The sequence below is a fragment of the Furipterus horrens genome, unplaced genomic scaffold, assembly GCF_987537825.1.
Source record: "Furipterus horrens unplaced genomic scaffold, mFurHor1.1.pri manual_scaffold_5, whole genome shotgun sequence".
In the NCBI taxonomy this organism is placed as follows: Eukaryota; Metazoa; Chordata; class Mammalia; order Chiroptera; family Furipteridae; genus Furipterus; species Furipterus horrens.
Window position 1 is genome coordinate 101,679,207 of NW_028327175.1, and position 20,118 is coordinate 101,699,324.

The 20,118-nt window shown below is 38.4% G+C and overlaps 1 protein-coding gene across 1 annotated transcript in view; it reads right to left on the reverse strand.

The window, feature by feature from the left end:
- Positions 1-20,118, reverse strand: part of LOC150009148 (S-adenosyl-L-methionine-dependent tRNA 4-demethylwyosine synthase TYW1) — a 162,292-nt gene that overhangs the window by 16,925 nt on the left and 125,249 nt on the right. Inside the window, exon 14 of the mRNA XM_090276914.1 lies at positions 8,713-8,823. Within this exon, the coding sequence (XP_090133040.1) occupies positions 8,713-8,823 (111 nt within the window). The remainder of the gene's footprint in view (positions 1-8,712; positions 8,824-20,118) is intronic.

Genomic DNA, 20,118 nt, shown 5'->3' on the forward strand with positions numbered 1-20,118 from the left:
AAGTAAAGACTGACCTTCGTTAGGGAAAAATACCGGCCTAAGACGTGACTACCCACCATGCACTGCTTTGAGTTAGAAAGTTGTAAATTTCAGACCATCATTACTTTAGGTCTCTTGAGTTTGTAAGGCCACCACCCAGGCCTCCCCTGGGCTTTTCAGGTTTAGCATGTGGCCCCTTTTTGTCCACACTGCAGTTTGATGAGAAAAGAAATGTCTTTATGAGATTTTGCAGCAATATACCCCAAACATGTTATTCCTATGTCCTGAAAATGCTTTAATGGCTCCCCCCAAAAACCAAAAGCCCACACTGCTCAGTATGGCTTTATTAAGACCTTCTTAATGGACTGCCCCACTCAGCATCCAGTCTTTACCTAGCTAAATTCCCCATCATCTCTTTACTCTCCAGTCAGGAACCCCTACCTCATCTGACCTCAGTATCATCATACCTTGTACATATCCTTTACCAGAATACTGAAATAATATATGTCTAAATTCTGAGCCTATTTCTCTCTGTACCCCCAACCAATCTATGCTGAATGACCTAAAGATCAAGTAACAAATTCTTCTATGATAATAAACCCCAGAACTCTTTTCTGATCTAATATAAAATTTCATTCATTTTACTCAGAATTTTTTTTCTAATTTTAAACAATAAACACATTAGGTATTGCTATGTACATGAACAACGAGCACTATCCCTTGTCTTTGTGTGCAGAAAGAACGAGGCTATGCTAAAACATTTGTTTTCCAAGATGCATCCTGCAAGGAATGAGCTCTGCAGACAGCTACAGTTCTAAGGATGAGTTTGACAACAAATAATTATCGAACCCTTACTATTCTCAAGGTGCAATGCTAGCAGAGAATAACAAAAGCAGTATTTCATTTATAAATAGTGTTATGAAAGTTTTTCCATGAGACAGATGTTTGTGACATGAAACACATTTTCACAAATAAGCAAGCCAATAATGATAGTTAAGATTCTCAAGTTAGCAGATAAAGGCCTGTTTAAGCCTAATGAGGCTAAAATACATGTTAATTTACAAGGAATATAACAGAAAAATTTGTTACAAGACTAGCAATGAGAGAAAAGAGGAAATCAATATAATAAATACCTTCTATTGATTTAGTTTAAATAAATGTGCTTAATGGAAAGTGAGTTAAACATCTACAGAATCCAGACATACCCACTATCCCACTGAATTCTCAAAACAATGCTATTAAATTGCTATTATTATTCTAATTTTCATCTTGAGGAAGTTTAGGCTCAAGGAAGATAGTAGCTAGTTCCCTGAGCTCCTTCAGTACCTTTCAGAAATGTATCAAAGCTGTGTCCCTCCCTCTTCCCCACCTGAGAAACCAGTGTGTGCAGGCTGTGAGAGACTTGCACCCCCCACATACACACGTCTAGAACGGTATTGTGTTTGCTTCTGCAGAGAGCCCCAGGCATATCACTAGCCTAGGGTCCATTAGTACTATCAATTTCACATATTTAGTCTTTAAGTGACCATGAGGTGCTTGCTATTAAATTTTAAGTACAACCCCTTTTGAGGGATAGGTCCTGGAAGACTTTTTCTTTTCATCAACAGCACAGGTAAGGGATATGTCTCCGAGTGCCATTCTGTGTCAGTGGGTAAATTTTGTTCTAATTCACCCTTACACTGAAGTTATAAGGAACTAGTCTCTGTCCTTTAAACCTAAGTCCTGTCTCTATCAGAGCTATGGGGTACCACCAGGGTGGTCTCTTCTTCTAACCCCTAAGGAATCCCCTTACAGACCCGACACATTGGCTGCGTTCTCAGAAGTATGTTTATCATAACACCCTTACTTCTGTGTGCTTGGTTTTGGAGAAATTTAAGGTTATCTTAGCCTGCCATATTGCTAGCTACCAACAAATGTTTTTTGGAAAGGGTTATAAACTCCTCCATTTTAGAAAAGTTTAACTTTAATTAATAAAGTAACAACAAAAACTTGCCTTTTCAGACATTTAATAGTTTAACCCTATTGAACAGGAAAGTATGCCTTCTCCATTTACTGATTTTATTGCAATCATCTGAATTACAAAAGCAATATATGCTCACTAAAGCAATTCACACAACACAGAGGTATAAAAATTAAGCCTTTCCTTCCCCTTCTATCAAATAGAACACTGTTAATAATCTGGTATATGTCCTTCCATACTTTTCTTATATAAATATATCTAAACATATACAATCATAATGTAATCAAATAATAAATACCACTTTATAACTTGATCTGTTCTTAATAGCATTCTATATTCTGTGAACATCCCTTTTCCTACTTCAGTTTTAAAGGAAGATATCCATTAACTAGTTAGACAAGCGATAGCTGAATTTTACAAAGTGTGATCCCATCCCCTTGCCCTGGCTGGTTTAGCTCAGTGGATTGAGCGTCGGTCTGCGAGCTAAGTGTCGCTGGTTCGATCTTCCAGTCAGGGTACATCAGAGAAGGAAAACTCTGACTCCAAAAAACCTCCGCTGCCTTGCGGCATACCTCTTCAGGGGAAAGGCTAAGGGAGTAAACCCTGACAGAAAATCTGGAGCCGGAGTCCCTAAGGCGGTTTGACGTTGTAGTCAACACCGGCAACTCCTGCGGCGCACCTGAACCCAAGCTGTATCGACTCCGTCTTTCCCTTGGACCCTTCAGCTGCGAAGAGAGGGGGGGTCTGCTGCATGGGCAACAGCAGACCCTCCATATTACCCTGCCCAGGCTCTGTAGCTTCAGCGTCATCACAAGATGTCGATTCAACACGGGAGGAGACAGATACCGTGTCACTCCCGAGTCGGACTGCACAGCCATTCTCGGCGGTGCAGATAGACTCTTAAGAAGCTACACCATCGTCTCTCGAGACGGACGGCTGCCGACGATCCCATCCCCAGTGGCCCAAGCACTTCGGACTGTGACACTGCATGTCCTCTACAAGGGACAAGTTGATCATCACCATGCCTTTCCCCAATACAACACAAACTGTTATCTATTACATATTTTATCATTTAAATAAAACATTTTAAAATTATGATTACATTACAATTTCTCCAAGAATTTTAAAATAAAATCGATGTTAGCTCTATTACTTTTTATAGACTTTGCCTTGCTTCATAAGACATCCGTTTGCCAAATGATATATCCACATCAAATTTTGTATCTTCTTGCTTTGACAAGGCCTAGCACAAAGAGAACTCAAAATATTTGTTGAATGCAGAGATAAAATAGCAAAATGTAAATAATGTTTGAAAGAAACTATGTCATTATAACATCTCAGTTACAGACAGAAGGTTTTATCTATTTCCTTGTTATGTTCCTAGTTTGCCCAACTGAAAAATAATCATCAAAGAATTACACTGTTTCCCTAACTGGTGTGACTCAGTTGGTTGGGCATTGTCCCAGAAAGTGAAAAGTCCTTGGTTCAATTCCGGGTCAGGGCACATGCCTGGGTAAGGGTTCAGTCCCCAGTCAGGGTGTGTGCAAGAGGCAATCAATTGATGTTTCTCTCTTCTCCAACGCTGATGTTTCTTTCCCTCTCTTTTTCCCTCTCTTCCCGTCAATAATTCATTCCAGAATAGGTGACAAGTGCCAAAACTGGAGTACCAAACGATGATGCGTTTTCACTTGTGGGCAGCCTCGTGATTCATACAAGTTCTAGCAAGTGCGATGAGACCCGAGCAACCACCAAGTGCTCAAATGTTTTTTTTCCCCTCATCAAAATGCAATGAGTACAGGGTTTGACAAGTTCTGAAGCTGACGAGTACTGAGGTATGACTGTAAAATCTTTTCTTTTTTTAAAGAATTACAGTTTACACAGTAGCCATCTTTCTTTAAAAAAATATTGGTTGATTCTTTTCAGATTATAAAATGTCTTGTTCATTATAGAAAACATGAAAGAAAATAAAAGAAAAATGAAAATAAGTGACCATGTAATCCAGCCAAGTTGCTTTATATCAGATGTTTTACTGCAACATAATTTGAGGCTTCATTCTTTAATAGCTAAATGATACATTACAATACCATTATTCCCCAATATTGGAAAGGTTCCCTTAAGCCAACATATATATTTCAGATGCAGTTTGTATCTGCTTCGTTAGAATTATTAAGAGCAATTTCAAAGAAAAGTGTCTGGCCTGACTAGAGATGAAATGCCACACACTCAGCAGTATTCTTTTCACCTGTTCCCACTTCCCAGCCTCCAGAGTACAGTGTGACAGAAAGCTGAACTTACTAAAAGACAGCTGTAAAGCTCTGAAATATGCTCTGATACGACACAGAGTGCATTCAACTTCACAAATATTAACTGAGAAGTGGAGCTTTCAGAGGCTGGGTGAATTTTCTGGTCACTTCCTCTCATGCTGCAGATTCTGAGTTGTCCAAGAAAGCCATTTGCCTCTTAACACCTCATAGCTTTAACCAACATCTCACGCTGATGACTTCCAAGTCAGTTTGCCAGCCCTGTCTTATCACTGACCTCCAGACTTATATAACCTATCCTTGGGTATTTACTTATTTATTTATTTAATATATTTTGCTGATTATGCTATGACAGTTGTCTCAATTTTTCCTCCTTTGCCCCCCCTCCACCCAGCACCTCCCACTCCCTCTGGCAATCCTCTCCATGGTTCATGCATATAAGTTCTTTGGCTTCTCCATTTCCCATACTGTTCTTAACATCCTCCTGTCTTTTCTGTACCTACCCATTTGTACCTCTTAATCCCTGCACCTTTTCCCCCATTCTTTCTCTTCCCCCTCCAAACTGATAGCTCTCCAAATGACGTCCATATCTATGAGTCTGTTTCTCTTCTGCTTGTTTGCTTAATTTGATTTTTAGACTCAATTGTTGATAGTTGTGAATTTATTGACACTTTAATGTTCAAAGTTTTTATATTATTCTTTTTCTTAAATAAGTCCCTTTAACTTTTCACATAATAAGGGCTTGGTGATGACGAACTCCTTTAGCTATACCTTGCCTGGGAAGCGCTTTATCTGCCCTTTCATTCTAAATGATAGCTTTGCTGGATAGAGTAATCTTCGTTATAGATCTTTGCTTTTCATCACTTTGAATACTTCTTGCCAGTCCCTTCTTGCCTGCAAAGTTTCTGTTGAGAAATCAGCTGACTAATAGGAACTCCTTTGTAGGTAACTTGCTGCTTTTCTCTTACTGCTTTTAAGATTCTTTATCTTTAACCTTAGGCATTTTAATGATGCTGTGTCTTGGTGTGGTCCTCTGTTGTCCATCTCGTTTGGGACTCTGTGCTTCCTGGGCTTGTATGTCTATTTCCTTCACCAAATTAGGGAAGTTTTCTTTCATTATTTTTTCAAATAAGTTTTCAATTTCTTGCTTTTCCTCTTCTCCTTCTGGCATCCCTGATTCAAATGTTGGTATGTCTGAAGTTGTCCCAGAGGCTCCTTAGCCTATCCTCGTTTTGGGTTGTTTTTTTTTTTTATTCTTTTTCTTCATGCTCTTCTGATTGAAAGTTTTTTTCTTCCTTATGTTCCAAATCATTGATTTGGTTCTAGGCTTCATCCACACCACTGTTGGTTCCCTGTAAATTTTTCTTTATTTCACTTAATGTAACCTTCATTTCTGCCTGGGTCTTGCTTGTTGAAGTACCCAGTAAGTTTTTTGAGCATCCTGATAACCAGTGTTTTCAACTCTGCATCTGATAGACTGCTTATCTCTATTTTGATTAGTTCTTTTTCTGGAATTTTGTTCTGTTCTTTCATTTGGGCCATGTTTCTTTGTCTTCTCATTTTGGCAGCCTCCTTGTATTTGTTTCTGTGTATTAGGTAGAGCTGCTTTGACTCCCTGTCTTAATAGCATGGCCTATTGTAGAAAGGCACCTGTAAATTGTGTGGGGTGGAGCCTTAGGTAATCACCAGGGTGGAGCAACCCATGTGAACTAGGTTGATGGAGTCTCCAATACAGTGTCATTGCTGGGGGGGGGGGGGGGGGGGGCGGCGGCTCTACAAGTGGACAATGCCACTGCCTGGCCTCTGGAGATTTGTTCAGAATGAAGCTGTCCCCCAGAACCTGCCATGATGCCAGACACTCCAGTTTCTGCCCTTATGCCACTGGTCCCCTTCCAGCTGCTGCCCTCGTGCTGGAGCCCAGAAAGAGTGTGTCTATGTAAGTACTAGGTCTACTGCAGGCCCTTTAAGAGGAGACACCTAAGAATCCTGCAGTTTCTTCCACCACCCCAACCCCCACTGGTTTTTATAGCCAGGTGTTATGGGGACTTATCTTCCTGGCACTGGAACCCTGGGCTGGGTGGTCTGGTGTGGGGCTGGGATCCCTTGCTCCCATGGTATCCCTCCAGATGATGCTTATCCCCCACATGTGGGCATGATACCTCCCGCTCCACATCTCCCCACCTCTGCGTCTCTGCATCTCTGCCCCTCCCACCAGTCTGGATGAATGTGACTTCTTTAATTCCTTTGTTGTCAGAGTTCCATACAGCTCGATTTTCTGATGATTCTGGGTGATAGCTGTTTTGCATTTTAGTTGTAATTGTTTTGCTGCAGTTGTGCAAGGAGGCAAGCTGTGTTCACCTATGTCTCCATCTTGACCAGAACTCTCATCTTCTATACTTGGATATTTTTAAAATATCTCAAATTTAATAAGGCCACCATAGAATGCATGAAATTACTTCCAAGACTTACCTCCCTCCTGTATTGGTCTTTCCATCTTAGTAAACTGTTCAACATTCAAAAATTGTTTCAGCTAAAAATCCAACGCTATTCCTAATTCCTTTTGTTCTTTCACTCCCTCCATATCATCTAGCCTAAGTTCTGTTCATTGTATGTCCAAAATGTATCCCAAATGCGCACTGTTTTCCCACTATATTATGAATGACCTCCAAACCATCACATCTCTTGCTTGGATTAAGCAATGGCTTTGTAACTCATCTGCCTACTTCTATTGCCTCTATAATCTATTCATGACAACATCAAGGAGATGTTTTAAAATCATAAATCAGATCACATCAGTCTCCAGCTTAAAACTGTTAGAAGTACATTTAGTATAGAGAAAAGTTTACCATGAAAGTTAGTATAAAATCCAATTCTCTTATCCTTGCTTGAAAGGCCTAACAAAATCTGGCCCCAGACCACCTCTCTGATTCATATTCTCTCACTGCCAAATCCAACCACCCCACAGAGATCACGTAAGACCTATGTAAATTATCTGTGCCATCTGCCAAAATGCTCGGACCCCAAGCCTTTGTATACTGTTTTTCTTTTTAGTACTTAGGTTTCAGTTTTGAAAAAGTCATCTTCTCAGAAAAGCCTTACCGCTTATGAAATTCAGAACAGCCAATCATTATATCTAGCAAAACAATATATGCATTTATCCTTTGATACATCGATACACTTACAGGAATCCATTCCAAAGAAACACTGGCAAAACCATGACACAGACAGCCATACATTACATGCCTCTTGCTGGAAATATACAATACCACCAATGAAATAATCTTGAAATGCAAACACACACACATACACACACACACACACACAAACAAATCTGATCAATCGTCTCTTGATTTAACTACCAATCCACAGGGAATATAGAAAGCAGAGGAAAATGCAATCTGCTGAATCTAAAATATAAATATGGGGAACTAGCCAGGATAATCATTTCCTTCAACAAAATAAATTACAAGGGCTGAAAAACATATAGAAGAAGAATTAGAGTAGAAGAAATTAAAGAGAAAAATAATCCAATTACAATGAATGGCCCTTATTTAGATCCAGATTCAAAAATGCTGTTGAAATAATTGGTCCAGTTTGAAACCTTACATGTTCCAGTACTCTAAAATTATTGTTAAAGTTGTTCAGTTATAAGAACAGTATTCTGAATAAGTGTTTTAAAAACGAGTGTATATCTTTTAGAGATATATTTAAAGAGTTACAGATCAATGATATAATGTGGAGGTTTGCTTCAAAATAATACAGTAAAAGCAAGAAAATGGGTAGAGATACAGCTGAAACATGAGTTGATAATTGTTGAAGCTGGGTGATGGATGAATGGGGTTCATTAGACCAGTGTCTCCACTTCTTATATGTTGAAGTTTTCCATAATAAAAATTTATTTAAAAGCCAACTAATTACTCACTATAACACTTTTACTTCTCAGCATATTAATGTTACTACAGTTAATCCTTGAACTACACAGGTTTGAACTGCACAGGTCCTCATAGACAATTTTTTTTCAATAAATATTGTAAATGATTTTTCTCTTCTTTATGATTTTCTTAATAAAATTTTCTTTTCTCTAGCTTTCTTTATTGTAAGAGTACAGCATATAATACACATAACATACAAAATATATATTAATCAACTGATTATGTTATTGGTAAGGCCCGGGTTATAGTAGGCTATTAATATTTAAGCTTTTGGGGAGTCAAAAGTTATACACGAATTTTCAAGTGTGCTCCTAACTCCACATTGTTCAAGGATCAAGTATACGTAGTTTTTAATTATTCAGTTTGTGTTGATTGCTTACCTCTCACTAAAAATTAGCTTTGTAAGAATAAATGCTTAGTCTTTACTTCTATTCCCAATGACTAGAACAGTGCCATGTTCTTGAGTAATATTTCTGAATGGGTAAATAAAACATCTGGGACCACCTGTAGAATTTTAACTCTAGGATGGTCAACAAAGCATCATAGGAACTGGGCACAGCAGTGCCCAGCAGGGGCTTACCTTCACTTCGATGAAGTCAGGACTCCCTAGAGACACTAGCTCAGCATAGGCTTGGAGCTCATCCACATTCCACGCTTTAACTAGAGTCAGTCTGTAGACAGTACGTTGTTGCTAAAACAAAGGAAAAGTCAACATTATTTTTATCTTGGTAGAAGTTACACCCAGGAGGACATTCACATTTCTTCAACCCATAGAGAACCCAGGTAAGGTGAAACACAGTATGATCCTCTAGAAATTGATGTTATAATTTGAAAAAAGATGAAAGAACCATAAACAAAGCAATAAGATTCCCAAAAGCCTTATAAAGGCAAAGATACTGGCATATTTCTTTTCTTTCACTCACTATTAGGCACCCAAAAGTTTCCTGACAAATACACACTGAATAAGAATCAGTAAAGAACGGTAAGTTGACCAAATAGTTTTAGACTGTCAAAAATTAACTTGGATAACCTAATTATTATTGTCCTCTTGACTGTTTTCTTATTATTTAATGATCTTTTGTTGGCAGAACAGGCACATTTATGAACTGTCAATGTTGCCATTTGCTTACCACATAACCCAAAGAAGTACTAGTTTTCTGAAAAGCAATTAGACAATAGTTATCAAAGTCTTTTAGAAGTTTATATTCTTTCATTTTGTAGCTGCCTTCCAGAACGCAAGACAAATTAAAATTTCAAAGACTTAGTTAAACATCTCAGAACAACATTATTAAAGACAGTTTAAAATCTAAAGCAATGGTGGGGCCAGAACCTGTGATTTGCCTATAGCCAACAGAATATGGCAAAGGTGATGCTATACATGTAATGTGTACACAATTACATCGATTCATCCATAGCAGAGTCCCAGGTAATATCCATGCTGCTAAACCTCAAATGATTTCAATAGCAAGTCTCAAAATACTCTGTTGAGAAAAACAAAGTGAGGTAAGAGAGGAACAAAGTGATCCTAATCTCTCTACTTTTGTTTGTTTGAAGATTTCCATAATTAGTAAAAAAAGAAACACTTGAGATTGTTAATGAATAAAAGGACAGCTATTTAACAAACAGTATTAAGCAGCCATATCAGAAAATGTATTTTAAAAAATTATTTTTAAAATGCAGTATATGAGGTCTGTCTGGAAAGGTCCAACCATTGTTAATATAATGAGAACAGTTTGCATGACATCGACGTAACCTGGCAGCTAAGAAGAGGGAACTGGATGTGCATATGTGAACAATGACAACTTCACTGTACCAGTCAGTGGAAGCAGTAGATGCTACTGAGTGAGCATGTGAACTGCGTGGCCGTCCATTCAAAATGACTGAGAGAGTAGAGCAATGAATCTGCATCAAATTTTGCATTAAACTTGAACATTCCTCCACAGAAACTATTCGGATGATTCAGGAGGCCGCAGCTGTGGGCAAATGGTGACTGGCAGCTTCATCATGACAATGTGCCCACTCATGCATTATGTCTCATGCAGAGTTTTTTTGGAAAAACATCAAATCACCCAGGTGACCCAGCCCCTCTACAGCCCAGATTTGGCACCCTGTGACTTCTGGATTTTCAAAACTAAAATAGCCTTTGAAAAAAAAGAGATTTCAGACCATCAATGAGATTCAGGAAAATATGATGGGGCAGCTGATGATGACTGGGGGAACTGTGTGATGTCCCAAGGTGCCTGCTTTGAAGGGGACTGAGGTGTCATTATCCTATGTATAATGTTTCTCGTATCTTCTTCAATAAATGTCTCTATTTTTCCTAGCATATGGCTGGATACTTTCTGGACAGACCTTCATATAACACATGACAAGACAGAAATCATCCAAATTCCCTTCACATAGCTAGAATTCACCCAATGCCAAAACCTAACAAAAATGATAGAGAACTGCAAACCAATCTCACTTATAGATGCAAAAATCTTATAGAAATTTTAGCAAATAAAATTAAACATGTTAAAAATTCTAGGACTGCCAAGATGATTCAATATTAGGCTATATATTAATACAATTCATTACATTAATAGCTCAACACAGAAAAGCCATGTGAACATCTGCATAGATACACAAAGATATTTGATATAGCTTAAAAGCCATTACTAATTAATGTTAAAGTTGTGTTTTTTAATTTTGAAAACAAAAGAATAAATGTAACAAAATCCATTTGGGAAACTCAATAACTGAAATGCATATCCTTAACATAAAGAAAACACTCTCTCGAGGAGATCCAAGATGGCGGAGGAGTAAGTGGAAGCTACACTAACCTCCTCCCAGGACCAGTCTGGATTTACAACTTAATTTTGGAGAAATCATCTGGAATAACCAACGGAACACTAGCTGGAAAGAAGTCTTATAACCACGGAGAGACAGAAAAGGCCGCTACATCACAACGTGACCGGTAGGGAGTGCGGAGACGCGGAAGGGCTGGCTGGGCTCACACGGGTGGCTGCTGAAGGGACTGAGAAACAGCTCAGCAGCCGGGGATTCCCCCTGAGAAGGGCAGGGTCTAAACCTCCAGCTGGGCTTCCCAGCCTACAGCGACAGAGTGGAAAGTAAAATAGTATCAGCTGTGAAAAGCGAAAAGCCACAGGCTTTCTTGCTAGCCGGAGAGAAACAGCAGGAGAAAAAGAGCTCTTAAGTGGATCACATACGAAAATATTTTGGCCACCACTTACCCTGGGCTCAAGCAGAGGGAAGGCAGAGAGGACTGGAGACACTTGGGGAGAATTTGGCACGGTGGCTTTGAGGGGAGAACTGGAGGAGCAGCTGACTGGGTCCCAGTGCTGACTCATCCCCAGTACTGCGGGTAGACCATTCCCCTCCAAGTGGCGTCAGCCTGAGGGGAAGCAAAAGCCCTGCCTACAGGAATTAAGCTGCCACACCCACAGTTCTTAAGCCTGACAGCTAATCACAGATTGAATAGATTAACAATCAAAGAAGACAGACAACAGCAGTAGATCCCTGGAAGTCTCCAACAGGCTGCCTAGGGCCAGACTGGTACATGATCTGACGCCACCAGAGGCAGATCCAGGAAGTGCAGATCTTTCCAAGAAGCACCAACAAACAATAGGAGTCAAAAAAATGGGGAGACAGAGAAACAACCTCCCATCAAAAGGAAAGGTAGAATCCCCAGAAAGAGTGCTAAATGAAATAGAGGGGAGCGAACTATCAGATATGGAATTCAAAACATGGATTATGGAGAAGCTGAATGAGCTCAGCGGAAACTTCAAAGAACTCCAGAAAAACTACAAGGAACTCACAGAAAATTACGTGAGCATGAAAAAGGACATAGAAGCTATCAATAAGAGCCAGGAGGAAATGAAAAATACGATCTCTGAATTGAAGAACACAGTAGAAGGAATTAAAAGCAGGCTAGAGGAAGCAGAAGATCGGATCAGCGAGCTGGAGGACAACCTACACAAAAACTCCCAGACAATGCAACAAAATGAAAAAAGACTGAACAAGACTGAAGAGGTTCTAAGACAGCTGCAGGACAACATGAAACGTAATAATATCCGTATCATAGGAATTCCAGAAGGAGAAGAAGAAGAGCAAGGGATAGAAAACCTCTTTGAAAAACTAATGACAGAAAACTTTCCTAACATGACGAGAGAAAGAGTCACGCAAGTCCAGGAAGCACAGAGGGTCCCAATGAAGATGAACCCCAACAGGCCCACCTCAAGACACATCATAATTAAAATGGCAACATTCAAAGACAAAGAGAGGATCCTAAAAGCAGCAAGAGAAAAACAACTAATAACATACAAGGGTACTCCAATAAGGCTATCATCAGATTTCTCAGCAGAAACACTACAAGCCAGAAGGGAATGGCAAAAAGTATTCCAAGCAATGAAAAACAAAGGCCTACAACCTAGAATACTATACCCAGCAAAGCTCTCATTCAAAATGGAGGGTGAAATAAGGAGCTTCCAAGACAAAAGAAGGCTAAAAGAATACATCTCCACCAAACCAGCAATGCAAGAGATGCTAAAAGGTCTGCTCTAAGAAGATAAAGAAACAGAGAGAGACAGAGAAGAACACGAGTACAAAGGGGAAAAATGACAATGAATAAGTACTTATCGGTAATAACCTTAAATGTAAATGGATTAAATGCTCCAATTAAAAGACATAGGGTAGCTGAATGGATTAGAAAGAATGACCCACATATATGCTGTCTACAAGAGACCCACCTTAGAACAAAAGATCTACACAGACTGAAAGTAAAGGGATGGAAAAATGTATTCCAAGCAAATGGACATGAAAAAAAAAGCCGGGGTAGCAATACTTATATCAGACAAAACAGATTTCACAGCAAAGTCCATAAAAAGAGACAAAGAAGGGCATTTCATAATACTTAAAGGAAAAATCCATCAAGAAGATATAACCCTTATAAATATATATGCACCAAACTTAGGAGCACCCAAATATGTAAGGAAACTTTTGAAAGACTCCAAGAAAGATATAGACAACAACACACTCATAGTAGGGGACTTTAACACCCCATTGTCAACAATGGACAGATCTTCGAAGCAAAGAAACACCAAAGATATGGAGGCACTGAACAACACTCTAGATCAAATGGACTTAGTCGATATATATAGAAGTTTTCACCCCAAAGAAGCAAAATATACATACTTCTCAAGTGCACATGGAACATTTTCAAAGATAGACCACATGGTAGGACACAAAACAAGCCTTAACAAATTCAAGAAAATTGAAATTATATCAAGCATCTTCTCAGATCACAATGGCTTAAAATTGGAAATCAACCTCAAGGAAAAAACTCAAAAACATTCAAACTCATGGAGAATGAGTAACATGCTATTAAATAATGAATGGGTTAACAATGACATCAAGGAAGAAATCAAAAAGTTTCTGGAAACTAATGATAATGAACACACAACAACCCAAAACCTATGGGATACAGCGAAAGCAGTCCTAAGAGGAAAGTTCATAGCAATACAGGCCTACCTAAAAAAGCTAGAGGAATATCTAATAAAAAATTTAACCCTACAGCTACAAGATCTAGAGGAAGAACAACAAGTAAAGCCCAGATCAAGTAGAAGGAAGGAAATCATCAAGATCAGAGCAGAATTAAATGACATAGAGTCTAAACTAACAATTCAAAAGATCAACAAAAGTAGGAGCTGGTTCTTTGAAAAAATAAACAAAATTGACAAGCCTTTAAGCAGGCTCATCAAGAAAAAAAGAGAGAGGACCCAAATAAATAAAATCAGAAATGAAAGAGGAGAAATCACAACTGATACCACAGAAATACAAAGGATTATAAGAAATTATTATGAACAACTGTATGGCAAGAAATTTGACAACCTAGAGGAAATGGACAGATTCCTGGAAACCTATAGTCTTCCCAAACTGAATCAAGAAGAAGCAGAAAGTCTGAATAGACCAATAACAGCTAGTGAAATTGAAGCAGTAATCAAAAAACTCCCAGCACACAAAAGCCCTGGACCGGATGGCTTCACAAGTGAATTCTACAAAACATTTAGGAAAGAACTAACTCCTATCCTTCTCAGACTATTCCAAAAGATACAAGAAGAGGGAAGACTGCCAAACTCATTCTATGAAGCCAGTATAACCCTAATTCCAAAACCAGGTCAAGACACAACAAAGAAAGAAAACTACAGGCCAATATCGCTGATGAACATAGATGCTAAAATCCTCAACAAAATATTGGCAAACCGGATCCAGCAACACATTAGAAAGATCATACACCACGATCAAGTAGGATTCATCCCAGGGATGCAAGGATGGTTTAACATTTGTAAATCAATAAACGTAATACACCACATAAACAAAATGAAAGACAAAAACCACATGATAATATCAATAGATGCAGAAAAAGCATTTGATAAAGTACAACACCCATTTATGATTAAAACTCTCAGCAAAATGGGAATAGAGGGAGCATACCTCAACATAATAAAGGCCATATATGAGAAACCTGAAGCCAACATCATACTCAATGGGCAAAAACTGAGAGCATTCCCCCTGAGATCAGGAACAAGACAAGGATGTCCGCTCTCCCCACTCCTATTCAACATAGTCTTGGAAGTTCTAGCCACCGCAATCAGACAAGAAAGAGAAATAAAAGGCATCCAAATTGGAAAAGAGGAAGTAAAACTGTCATTATTTGCAGATGACATGATAGTGTACATAGAAAACCCTATAGACTCCACAAAAAGCTACTCGACCTAATAAGTGAATTCGGCAAAATAGCAGGATACAAAGTCAATATTAAGAAATCAAAGGCATTTTTATACACCAACAATAAAAACTCAGAGATAGAAACTGAAAGAAAAATTCAATTTACCATAGCAACAAGAAAAATAAAATACCTAGGAATAAACTTAACCAAGGAGGTAAAAGACCTGTACTCAGAAAACTACATAACATTGAAGAAAGAAATTAAAGAAGATACAAATAAATGGAAGCATATACCATGCTCATGGATGGGAAGAATCAACATCATTAAAATGTCCATACTACCCAAAGCAATTTATAGATTCAATGCAATCCCTATTAAAATACCAGCAACATATTTCACAGACCTAGAACAAATACTTCAAAAATTTATATGGAACCAAAAAAGAGCCCGAATAGCCATAGCAATTTTGAGGAAGAAGAACACAGTAGGAGGAATCACAATACCTGATATCAAACTATACTACAAGGCCACGGTAATCAAAACAGTCTGGTACTGGCATAAAAACAGACATATAGATCAATGGAACAGAATAGAGAGCCCAGAAATAAACCCAGGTTCATATGGTCAACTAATATTTGACAAAGGGGGAAAGAACATCAAATGGAGTGAAAAGAGCCTCTTCAACAAATGGTGTTGGGAGAACTGGACAGGGACATGCAAAAAAATGAAACTAGACCACCAACTTACACCATACACCAGAATAAACTCAAAATGGATCAAAGACTTAAATGTAAGCCGTGATACCATAAAAGTCCTAGAGGAAAAAATAGGCAGGAAAATTTCAGATATCCCACGTAGCAACATTTTCACTGATATATCTCCTAAGGCAAGGGAAATAAAGGAAAGAATAAACAAATGGGACTACATCAAACTAAAAAGTTTCTGCTCAGCTAAAGAAAACATCAGCAAGATGAAAAGGAAACCAACCATATGGGAAAATATATTCGCCAATGACATCTCAGACAAGGGATTGATCTCCAAAATATATAAAGAACTCATACGACTCAACACCAAGAAGACAGACAACCCAATTAAAAAATGGGCAAAGGACCTGAACAAACACTTCTCCAAAGAAGACATACAGAGGGCCCATAGACATATGAAAATATGCTCAACATCACTAGCCATCAGAGAGATGCAAATAAAAACCACAATGAGATACCACCTCACACCAGTCAGAATGGCCATAATCAACAAATCAACAAACAACTTGTGCTGGAGAGGATGCGGAGAAACGGGAACCCTGGTGCATTGCTGGTGGGAATGCAGACTGGTGCAGCCACTATGGAAAACAGTTTGGAATTTCCTCAAAAAACTAAAAATGGAACTGCCTTTTGAACCAGCAATTCCATTACTGGGATTATATCCGAAAAATCCTGAAACACCAATTCAAAAGAACCTATGCACTCCAATGTTCATAGCAGCACTATTTACAATAGCCAAGTGCTGGAAACAACCTAAATGCCCATCTGTAGATGAGTGGATCAAAAAACTGTGGTACATTTACACAATGGAGTTCTATGTAGCAGAAAGAAAGAAGGAACTTCTACCATTTGCAACAACATGGATGGAACTAGAGAGAATTATGCTTAGCGAAATAAGCCAGGCAACGAAAGAAAAATACGTTATGCTGTCACCTATTACAGGAAACTAATGAACAACACAAACAAATGAGCAAAATTGAACCAGAGGGCATAAGCCTATGACCGCATTACCTGAGTGATTGTCTGTACGCATAAGCCTCACTTAATCCTCTCTGCAGCGCTGCCTCCGGAGACTCAACAGTTTGGCTGAACTAAATGGCTGAGTTGGTGAAGAATGGGGTGGTCTGTGGGCTTCACTTTAAAACTGAATTCTCTTTTCTATCCTAATGGCTTGGACAGAAAGGGCCCAGAGGTCTGAGAGGGGGGAAACATAAACTATTTCCCTCAGCCCAAACTAAATAAAATGGGCAAAAGGGTTTTGGACAGGAGAGATGTGCCTAGCACACCTTCCTCCAAAGAAGCCCTTTTTTTTTTTTTTTTTTTTTCTCCTAATGTGGAACATTGAAAAATTAATCCCTGCCTTTTGCCACCTAGTAGTTATGGATTGAATGATGCTTTTTAACCCTTTTTGCCAAATCTGTTGCCCCCAGAACACAACAAGGATGCCAGCCTGCTAAACCAAGCACACCGTTGTCCGGAGACAGCCAACTGACCTGGAGTCTGCATGATCCTTCCCCATGTGGGAAGGCCACCCTCCCCTCCACACCCCCACTCTTATTAGGGATTTCTGGACCCAAGGGTAGGTAGGACGACGACCATGTCCAGCTTGAAGCAGCTAGAGGAGCTTGAGACCTTCGCCCATTGTCCTTTACAAGATTACAAAGGGTCTTAATATCTGAGAGGGAGGGATAGTTATTTTTTACGAACCATGGGTATGGACTTGGGGGGGGGATGCTGGGGGAGGGAGATACTGGGTGGAGGGGAGTAAAGGGGAAAAAATTGGAACTACTGTAACAGCATAATCAATAAAATATATTTTAAAAAAAAAATAAATAAATAAAATGGCAAAAAAAAAAAAGAAAACACTCTCTCCCAGGCTGGTGTGGCTCAGTGGATTAAGCTCTGTCCTGCAAACCAAAGGGTCACCAGTTCGATTCCCAGTCAGGGCACATGCCTAGGTTGCAAGCCAGGTTTCCAGTTGTGGGTACACAAGAGGCAACCACACATTGATGTTTCTATTCCTCTCTTTCTCCCTCCACTCCCCTCTCTCTAAAAATAAATGAAATCTTAAAAAAAAAAAAAAAAAAAAAAGGAAAAAAGAAAAGAAAACACTCTCCAGTCAAGAGTTAATGTTTCTTAGTGGTTTAAAAAAGAGGCATTTCTGTTTAGACTAACAGAAGAATGTTCACTCTATTATTTTTACAGACGTTTCTCTGAAAATTAAAGTCAAAGCAGGAACAAGAATCACTGAATACTATATAAAAAATAACTACTTGCAAATGATGTAACTGGCTTCTTGGAAATCTAAGAAAATTAACTAAAAATTAGATTAGGGAAAAGTAGCCAGTTAACAAAGAAAAAAAAAAAAAAAACAGAGCAGCTTCCCTGGTGTAGGGTAGTGGGGCAAATGTGGACTCTGGGGCCAAACTGAATCCCAGACAATGCGCTAGCCATCTTTAATCCCTGTTCTCAGTTATTATCTGTGAAAAATGAGGGTTTTATGTAGGATTAAAAGTGTTAATCCATGTAGCACTTCGAAATAAGGCTGGCAGCAGATGGTCATACAAAGTATTAACTACTATATGCCATATACACCACAAGTACAATTACAAAATACAAAGCAAAGAAAATTCCACATACAACTGTAAAATACATCTATAAAATAAACCTATAAAATGATTAATTTATGAAATAACATGGACAGTGAATAAATTTTTCTGAAAGACCATAACAAAAATTCACCTACATGGGGAGCCATGATGGATTATAAATATAATGTAATTCTAAGAGAAGCTTAAAATTCCTTTGATCAAATAAACTGGCACAATATCAATAATAATAACAACAGCAGGAGTTAGCAATGAGTCACTACTTCCTATGTGCCAGCTGTTGTTGTAAGTGCTTAATATCTTAGCAAAAATGCCAATATTTATCTAATCTTTACAACAATTCTTACAAAATAGGTTTATTATCTTTACATTACAGATATGAACTTCAGGCTTAGAGCTATTAAATAAATTTCCCAAATTTACACAGCTGGAAAGCAACAAAGCTGAGATATGAACTCAAGTGGTATGAATCTAGGGCAGACTCACTTTGCTAAATATTTTTAAATCGCGAAATAAAACATACAAGGAGAAATGTACTTAAAAGATGAATGCATAGCTCAAAAACTACCATAAATAAAACACCCATCGTCCAGTCACTATTTCTACTACTCCCTTTGCAACTAATATATGAGGGGGGACCCAAAATATACAGGAATTTATTAAAAATTGTGTATTTATTCTTACATGTTTAAACTTCAGTTACATTCAAAGTACTCTCCATTTGATGCAAAACACCTATTGAGAAGTTTTTTCCCCTGCTCAAAACAGTTTATAAACTTGTCGATTTTGATGCCTTTTTGTGCTTTTGCCATTTTTTGTTTCACCTCCTTTACACTGGCAAAACGTTTCCCTTTGAGGACTTTTTTTATCCCAGGAAAAAAATAAGTTTTTCAGGGTGAGATGGGTGAATAAGGAGGGTGGGGCACACAGGTAATGCCATTTTTGGTCAAAAATTGCTGAACATTCAGTGCAATGTGGGCAGGTGCACTCGTAAATCACTCATCATGAAATGGGCAAATGCGCTCAGAGTCTTCAAAAAAAATTCACTGAAATCCAGTGCAGCCTCTCACAACAATGCCAGCTGGTACAGTGTTACAGATGGGTTCCTAGAACACTCACCTACTGGGGAAATCCTGTATTACAAGGGGCCTGCCCTTCCAAAGATAATTCTGTTTTTGTAGCGCCCCACCCCCGCCCCATGTAACATCATAGTTCAGATTCTTGACTATGTTTGAAATTTATGTAAGTGGAACAATATATTTTTTATGTCCTGCTTCTGTCATTCAACGTCATATACTCTCGATGCATGCACAGGGCACACACTTTTTTCTTCAACTTTAGCAGATATTGCCAAACCAGTTTCCAAAGTCCTTTTACTGCAATTTCACCTGCAGTATATGAGAGTCCCAGTTGTTTCTCTCCTTCAGCAACACTTGGTGTTGTGAGTCTTTTAAATTTTAGCCATTCTGGCATTGTTTTATTCTGTTCTTGCCTGATTACTAATGAAATTGTGTACAGTTCTGACCATTTGAATCTCTACTCTTGCGAAGTACTTGTTCAAGTGTTTTAAATATTTCTCCACAGAGATATTTTTTGCTTGCTGATTTTTTTTTTAATCCTTTATATATTCTGAATTAAGAACTCTGTTATAAATATATTGGGACTATTTTCGTCCGCTCTACAGCTTTCCTTTTCACTTTCTTCCATGTTTTAATCAATAGAAATAAGTAATTTTAGCAATTTTACCTTTTAATATATAGCATAATTATGTTCAGATTGCCAAAGACAAAGAGAAGTACTATGGGATTACTGAAAAAAAAATGTTATTGGATTTGGATTGATCAGATTTCATTTAAAATTATCAACTTCATATTCTGGGTTTCCTG